Here is an 8542-nt window from a genome sequence, read left to right on the forward strand (position 1 = left end):
AGAACAGGAAAAAAGAGAAGTCATTCTTCAAATAAAATCATGTGCACCCAGTCAACAAGAGTCAACAAAAACTCAATTTTAGCTAAGTTGTTAAGAATTTCTTATGATTCATTATTTGAAAATGGAAAATATATCATACTGTAAAACATATACATTATAAAAAAAAACATTCTACCGCTTACAAATGAAAACGAATGAAGGCCAGAGGGTTAAGATTAGTTTAAATTTCAGCTCAGCTATTTTTAGGAATGTAATAACAACAACAACAACAACAACAACAATTTCAATCGTGGTAAAGTAAAACGTCAACGAGGAGGGTAATCATGTAGAAAACTCTGAGTATTTTATTTTTCGAAAACTCAACAAAAAAAGTGGTGGATGAGCTTTATAATGAAGAAGATGGGGCAAAGGCACAAATAGAATTTTCAGTGTATGGGACTTTTTTCATTGAAGGAAGACACAAGAAGAAAAAATCCTAGGCATAAAATATGTTAATACTACAACCATAGACACCTTAATAATCAACACTCTATAATTTCATAGTCAAGACACTGGAAAGTTAGGTAAGAAAGCAACTTAGTTAACCTTTTTAGTATTAAACTGAATGTTGATTAAAAAGGTATCGATGACAAAAAATATTACAAAAATTTTGTTTACCTAGGTTTTCTTCTTCTTGTGGCTTCCATGATGGGAGTACCCATACAACTGGCCACCGGTCTTTACCCAGCGGCCGAACTCCAAATGCGTGTCGGTGTGGCTGTGCCCCATCTTCTTTTTTTGTCGTGCATACCGAACGTATGCACGAGCTACAAAAAAAAAAATATATATATATATATATAATGTATCACTGTTACTTTCATTATAGAATGACAAGACGAAAGTTCCGATGTTCTTGATTTCCATAAACGAGGGCTCTTTTAAAAGTGAAAGAAAATTGTATAGAATAAATGAATGATATTAATGCAAATACCTTTTTGCTCGTCCACCACTTTCTCTGTTGAGTTTTCGAAAAACCCACCCCGAGCCACCCACGATCCGAATTCCCTCACGTCCCTGTCCTCCTCGTTTTCTATTTTCCTTTTCTGCCCTCCTCGTTGGTGACGCTGGTGGTAATTGAAATTGTTGTTGTTGTTGTTGTTGTTGTTGGTTGGTTTCGACGCCGAATAAGCAGAGAACCATAATGCTGAAAAATAATTGTATTGCTGTTTCGTTATTTATTTCCGCATAATACAGCATAATTTCTTCTCCTTCACAATTTCTTACACTAAAACTAAGCCAAGCGAATATGTTCCTTAAAATATGGCCTATTATAATGGTGATTAATTGGTAATAGTTGGTAGAAGTATTTGCAAAACTTTCAAAGTATCATTTTGGTGACTTAAATAATGCAAAAACTCCTTTTTATGAAATATGTGAAGTCGTCAATCAATTAAAAAAAGCCTTACCCATTGCCTCATTTAGACGGTCCTCCTCCTGCTTAGCAACTTTTGGGCTTGTTTCTGCGCCAATTCTAAAAGAACAATCATAATTCAGATTAGATACGCTATAAAAATACTAATAATTTACTTGACGATTGATCTTAGAGAATAATTTGAAAATAGTAAAGGTGCTGGTAAGGGAACCTTATGCTTTGCTCTTAAAAATAGTCTATTCTATTTCCAGTCAACCGAACAAATGATCTTTGAATTTAAGAGTACATTATTTCTAGCAAAGGAAATAATAGTTTGAAATAAAACATACGTGCTTGAAGTTGTTGTTCTTCCATGATATATCTCCGTTGGTGGTTGGTGTTGACTGGGTGCTGTCTGAACTGAGAATGACATAAATTTCAATTTGACATCAAACTTTCAATCAACATTGCAATTCGAATGTTTTCTTACATAATTATAGATTTTCGCTGAGTTGCATAACTTGTTGCAATACATAACTTGTTGCAACAAACCATTATGTAAGAAAACATTCGAATTTTCGGAGTTTCATTATTGTTGCATTACGAAAATCGAATGTTTTTTCAATGTTACATAAATCTGTATAAATGTAGGTTTCTGGTTTGAAATCACGTACGTGACCTACCAAAAGGCAGAAATTTGGCGGGAATTTAGTTTGGTGGATTTTGAACAAAAAACACTATGAAATTTTGAATGCACTCGATTCTACCAACATATGGCTGAAGAAGTTGCACAGTCCATTATAACAAATCTTTTACATACTTTTACGATCTACCGTGAGGTCTAAAGAGGGAGGGGGGGTTACGCGAAACAATCAAGTAGATGTTTTTTTTTAAGCATAGCGTTTATAAGCATATGAAGCTCAGATTTGCAGGATTCCTAAACATAACATAAGCATATATGTCAGCCTAAAATATTTTTCCAGTTGTCATTTTTATCTATTTAAAAAGGTTTGGTAGAGGTCAAGTAAAAATAAGACTTTCCAAGGTTTCCTACATTCCACTGCCCCCAAAATCTGAACAAATCTTTGCAAAACTTCAAGCACGTACGTTTTTCTGAAATTTCACTACAAACTTGGCTCGAGGTGAATCATGAGCATATAATAAGCATAAGATATGCCTGGATGCTTAAAGAACTTAAGCATACACGAGCCTGACCAAGGGGCATACACTTGCTTATAAAAAAAACATGTACACATAAAAATAAAGTAGATCGAGTAGATATTTTTAAAACACCCTTGTGTCACAGGGATCTCCACCCCACTGGAAAAATATGCTCAAACTTCGTGTCCGGTGGCGAAAGATCTCTCGAATTCTGTCCCGGTTGAGAAAAGATAAATAATGCTATTCCACTGTAAAATTGGCTCTGTGGTCAAGGTTAGAAGGACATTTTTCTATTATGTTTTTGACTTAATACATACTCCCGAAATGGTATATACACCACGTGTGGAGGAGGAGGGGGGTACATGGACAAAATGGGTGTCGGTTATGTGCTAAATGGTTCCTTTTTAAAACCCTCGAAAGTCTCTCAAAATCAATTACCTTAAAAAGTTATAATATTTGGTAATTGAGTAAAAAATAGAAAAGTAGTCCCTTGAATTGTCGCAACAGCGGCAAAATTCAGTCTCTCAAAGGGTTGATTTTCTAACTTTGGCTCGGACATATACTTCACCTCGCAAACGTAGTATCTCACCCCCCCCCCGGAACACTAGCAGGAAATTGACTAGTTAAAAGTTTACTTTCAATTTATTATTTTCCCCAATTCATAAAAAATAACAGCTATTTATAAAATTTTATCTTTGGGCGTCGTTGGCTTTGATAGACGTCGTAACATGCTCATCCACCGTGCTAGAGTAGAAACCTGTAAATAAAAAAAAACAATTGAAAGTATTTTAAAAAGTTTAAAAAGAGTGAATATTCCCTTGATAATATCTATATTCCCGCTCTAGCTGATAACTTCATAGCTGGGAGAACTGATGTCTAGGAGACTCTTCTTCAAAGATTGGCGGTCAGGTCAATTTCTCCGGTCAGACTGAGCGAACAGATAATTTCAGATTCGTTTTTAAAAAATCATTAAGAAGATATAACTTGGTTGTTATAAAACTTCAGAATACTCACTTTCAACATGAAAGAACCAATGAGCGTTCAGTAAGAAAGTGTGATCAATATCTTGGGTGAATTAGAAACAATTTCGAATGTCGTAAGTGGCAATTTATAGCTTCATTATACAGCAGAACAGATAGCCCAGGAAATCTATAAGTAAACAAATTTGTTTAAGTTAACTTTTAACATATCGTCAGAAATGCAAAATTGTTTGTTTGAAAAATGTCACACTCCAGTTCAGAGATATGCATGAAGTACCTCATACGATTTGGCCGATTTTCACTTTTAGACACTTTTATGAAGTATAAAGAAGCAATAAGTAAAGTAAGATCAAACTTGAGTAAAATTTTGCTGTTGTGGATGAATTCACCAACCTAAAATAGAAAAAGAATACATATTTTAAAGCATTGTCATATACGTCTGGATTATTAAGTCATGTCAGAGAAAATTTTGAATCATCACGGCTGACCTCCCTACTCCCCTCACAGTCAGCCCTTAGCCACGCCAAATAGTGATGATTCATAGTGCCCATACAAAATTTACAACAAATGTTTCAAATGGTTATCCAAGGGAGTTTGACTTGCAAACAATAATTAGTCGTACAAGGGGAATTTTATTCCCATAAGCTAAAACAAGAAGTGCTGACAGCAGCTAAATACTGAGTCATTGATTTCTGGCGCCGGGATTCCGCATTTCCCTATTAATGCACAAAGCTTGTTTCAGCAACAACACTATATGTATTGTTTTTTATGGCGCCGGGATTCTATGTAGATCCCTATTTACGAGTACGACTTTGATAATGCGAGTCCTCCTTTGAATGAAGCTCTTAATTTGATAGATAGTTGGGCAGGTCAAGCATTTGCTATAAGCCTTTTCATCAAGGATCAAGTTCGTTTCTCAGCTAAATCTATCATACCCCTCCGCTTGCCCAACAAAATAACAGCGTTGATTCCACTACATGGTAAAAACCTCTATTTCTCTATTTTGAGGATAAAAAACCATATGGCTAAAGCAACATAGTTATTTCATTCTAAAAGTTTACCTTTTATATTCATAACATGTCAAAGAATCTTATTGAAAATATTTTTTAGGTCGAATAGCAAGAAGTTGTCTTTTCAGGGATTTTTCCGAAGTTTTTTTCATATGCTTTCGGGACAAAACTGTCCAACACTAAAAAAATAGGCACACAACAAACTTAATCTGTGACAAGGAGGTTACAGCGAGAAAATAAATCGTCAAAGAGTGAATCATTTTTAAAGGTTATTACAGGTTAATATGGAAATTTAATGGAGCACGTAGATTGGCTTGTTTTTGAAAATTATTATACTAGAAAGTATTATTTTGGAAAATATGGTAAACTTTACGACGAAACATTTTCTTTGACGAGATTTTCTATGCGGAAAATGTGACCTGGAAAGAGCAGTAAGGTTGCATTGTTGAAATTTTGATGAATGGCTTTTTGTACAGTTATTAAGTGAAAAATTAATTTGAATGACGTGATTTGCACAGTAAACATGGGCAACTGGCATCATTCTTTTCACATACAGTTGACGTTATTCCATCATCACAAAACTCGTCAAACGCATTTAAAAGAGTTAGATAGGAATCGGAACCATCCATATAATGAACATAGTCAGCTACAATTTGATCGGACATCCCTTTCAGTCTTTTCTCCTCTTCTATTCTACCAGGCATTCCACTATGATTGTTGATAACCATTAAACGATCCATGGGCACTTCATCATCGACAAGACACCACCGTTTTGTCGGACTCTACTCTACTGAGAGCTGTATAGGTAGTGCCTAACGATAAAGATTCCATGAAAGTTTTCTGCTGTAATTTAACGCGCATGTGCGTAGCTGGTTTACCTTCTCCAATCGTCATTCCTTGACTTTTAGCAATAGGAATACTATATGCAGCAAGTAGTGGAAATCCAGTGCGCGAACAGCTTTGATGAGCGTCACATCTAGACTTCATTGGGACAATCGGTACCCATTTAGGATGTTCTTCATTCCAAACAGGTCCATTATAACCTTCAAAATGAACAATAATAGCATCTGGTGGTGATGGTGGACAGCACCCATCTGGGTAGAGAATAGCGATTACTGTGCCGATTGCTCCATTATTCAAACCAAAAGTAGTCAAAGGACCTTGGTTCTTTGTAAGCATAACAGGACAACCGACAGCAATGAAGGAAATTCCTGGTATTTGTCCCATTTGCTTTTGACCACTTGTTTTATGACATGTTCCTCTGCCTTCTGTGCAGGGGATCGTGGCCACAGGAACACGCAATCTTGAAAGTTTTTCACGGTTCTCATCAAATACTTCTTGCCAAGTTTCATTTAGAGTGATAACACGACCGTTGTCAAAGTCTTCTCTCTTTCTGAGTCATATTTGGTTCGTACTTTGAATTAATGTCGAGCCAATCTTGTTGGGTAATATTTCCGGAACGTATTCGCAGGAGTCTTTCAAGAAGGGTCTTTTGATCAGGTTTTTGGCGCATGGTTTGCGTTAATAAAACACATTTTTTAAAACTTCTATAAATTGCATGTCCTTTCAAGTTTTCTGGGGTAGGTTTTTTACTTGGTTGAATAAACAAATCGTTCCCTTCAATGGGGCCTAGTTGCCCGAGGTCCCCAAAGAAGTTTACGAACTGGAATATTCCCAAAATCTTTCTCAAAGTCCTCGGTTGCTTCCATAAATCTTTGGTTACACCATGCCAACAACCTCGGAGAGTACATAGATCGTTCGTCCATGTTCAACGTGTACAAACCATGATTTTGGGTTTCATTGTTAAATCCAATCAGTGTTTGTAATTTTCTTTTCTGCTGGCTGTTCATTGGATGACTTGTAATGTCGACAGTACTTCTTTCCTTTTTTGTCATAAAAGGAATTGGTGTAGTGCTGTGTAGAGTTCGCCCATCTGGAATTAAATTGGAAGCAGCACCAGTTGGTGCAATATTGAGAGTAGATCCATTGCGTCTGAATAACCTCCTAGTAATATAGGTGATTGCGTTGATCGTGAAAGTTTTACCAGTACCTCCATAGCCTTGAACAAGAAGTCGTAAAGGTTCCGAATTATCAGTACCTGCAGCAACACTGAGAAGTTTTTCTAGATTCATAGCAATTATGACACGCTGCAAAGGATTAGCATACAACAGATTGATAACTGGAAGATTGTAGTTGTTAAGATGAGTGGTAATTCTTTCCTCTACTTCTTCATATTTGTCCTGAAGCCAAGTTTTGGTATTCTCTGGCCAATCGTCAGAACCAAAGCATTCTTTTGCATAGGCATTCCAATCAAATTCAGGACCTCCATCGAAAAGATTAGCTTCTCCAATAATAGAATCAAAATTCACATTGTTGTTGAGCCTTATATCTCTCAGTAGTGCTTCACCTAGTCTCAAATCATTATAATTTGAATCTTGAGATGACTGCTGAGAATCTTGAGATGCTGGTTGACTTAGCTGCACATCTTGACTTTCTTGGATTTGATTTTCATCGTTTCTGTTTCTGTTTCTACGCCTTTCCCTCTCTTGTTTTTTGTCATATTTAAGCTTTGATAAATATATAATTTCCTTCAAGAAGTCGGGACAATCCGGATCATCGTTGAGAAATGCAGCAAGTGCATCTGAAAATTGTTCATCTTCATCCTTGAGATCCTCAGGCGATTCCCACGTTCCTTTTGAATAGATCATGAGTTGAGATTTGCAACAGTCTTCAGAAAGTGGCCATATTGGTTTCACGTCAGTCCCAGTGAATAAAGGAATATGATCACGTCCACAGGGGTAATTACACCTGCATTTCTTGGCCCAGTCATAAAGAGTCATTTCAGGATCTTCTTCACGTCGCTCTTGACGAAGAAATTTGTCTAAAGGCGTTTCAACGGTAGCGTATTCACTGCCATTTGATTTTTTAGAGTTCAACTGGCGGTAACCACTCAAACCAACTCTTTGGGTAAGATTCGTGGAATGATAAAGGTGTCCTCCTGTGTTGATAAAATCAGCAGCTGCAGCTGGTACATCGACAACTCCCACCACTTTCATTAGAAGCCGTTGCGCAACATTCTTGATAGTGGTACTTATGTCTGAAGAATGTAATAGCTCTCCGTAAATAGTGACAAATTCTTCCGTTGTTGTGGCACCTTTGCAGCAATACGAGCAAATGTATTTGACAAGGTTCAAAAGATCCTGGTCAATCAATGCTTGGCAGTCACAGTTTGCCTGCCAAGCAATGAGTAAGGTTTTGATATGATTGAGCATTCTTGCGTGATCTCGAGGTCCTTCGTATCTTGGATGACCGTCACCTTCAATGCGAGCTTCAAATGGGTGTAATTCTTTGCCGGGTGTCTTTTTGGTTATTGGATCTTCTTTCCCAAAATGAGCTCGACAATAGCGTCTTTCGGAATCCTTATTTTTCTTCTTTAGACAATATCCATTGCAAGAATGAAGAGCCACCATATTTGTGATGTCTGTATGAAGCTCGTTCAAATCATTCTCTTCATTACAAGTTTGAAGAATTGGAACTCCCAATGGATCGTACTCAGGGGGATTTCTGGTTCCTTCTGGTGGCGCCCATCCCTCTTTATTAGGAATCCATTCTCTTTCTCCATTTTCACCAATAACTTCTGATCCACCTGCGGGATGTAGACTCGTAAACATGGGTGAAAATATTTCATCAGTATTGTTTGTTTCTGATTGGAGCCAATTATAGAGCTGATTTGCTTTATCTTCTTCACCACAGTTGAGACAATCTTCCACAATTTTGGCATGTTGCTCAGAAAAGAGAACACCATGGGAATGGATTTGTCCGCGCCCTTTGGCAAACTCAAATCTGAACCAAAATGTGTCAGATTGCAAAAGTGTTCGCATAACAGTGTTGTAGTAATTGATTGTACGAGCAGCAAAATAGTGGGTAGTAATGTGTTGATTTTCCAAAACTGATTTTTCGTAAAAGTCTTTTGTCTTCTAGTAATTGTTGATAAAATGCTT

General features: G+C 36.8%; 2 protein-coding genes across 2 annotated transcripts in view; both read right to left on the reverse strand.

Annotated features, from left to right (window-relative positions):
• Positions 1 to 326: 326 nt before the first annotated feature.
• Positions 327 to 1826, reverse strand: LOC136807797 (uncharacterized). The gene is made up of 4 exons (XM_067064420.1): positions 1741 to 1826; positions 1446 to 1510; positions 971 to 1183; positions 327 to 806 (listed from the first exon to the last, which is right to left on the reverse strand). Exons 1-4 carry the CDS (start codon positions 1821 to 1823, stop codon positions 658 to 660), a joined length of 510 nt encoding a protein of 169 aa, XP_066920521.1. The 5' UTR covers positions 1824 to 1826; the 3' UTR covers positions 327 to 657.
• A 3465-nt stretch (positions 1827 to 5291) lies between these two features.
• Positions 5292 to 8542, reverse strand: part of LOC136807815 (uncharacterized) — a 19045-nt gene continuing 15794 nt past the window's right edge. Inside the window, exons 2-3 of the mRNA XM_067064436.1 lie at positions 6206 to 8518; positions 5292 to 5930 (exon numbers count right to left, since the gene is read on the reverse strand). Of these exons, the coding sequence (XP_066920537.1) occupies positions 5292 to 5930; positions 6206 to 8518 (2952 nt within the window). The remainder of the gene's footprint in view (positions 5931 to 6205; positions 8519 to 8542) is intronic.

The sequence above is a fragment of the Clytia hemisphaerica genome, unplaced genomic scaffold (assembly GCF_902728285.1).
Source record: "Clytia hemisphaerica strain Z4C2 unplaced genomic scaffold, Clytia hemisphaerica genome assembly, whole genome shotgun sequence".
NCBI lineage: Eukaryota > Metazoa > Cnidaria > Hydrozoa > Leptothecata > Clytiidae > Clytia > Clytia hemisphaerica.

Bases quoted from the DNA above. Each gene is read 5' to 3' on its own strand.
- LOC136807797 (XM_067064420.1), bottom strand. From the start codon at position 1,823: ATGTCATTCTCAGTTCAGACAGCACCCAGTCAACACCAACCACCAACG. The intron at 1,511-1,740 runs GTATGTTTTATT...TTGTTCTTTTAG, and splicing joins AGAACAACAACTTCAAGCAC to AATTGGCGCAGAAACAAGCC. The intron at 1,184-1,445 runs GTAAGGCTTTTT...ATTATTTTTCAG, and splicing joins CCGTCTAAATGAGGCAATGG to CATTATGGTTCTCTGCTTAT.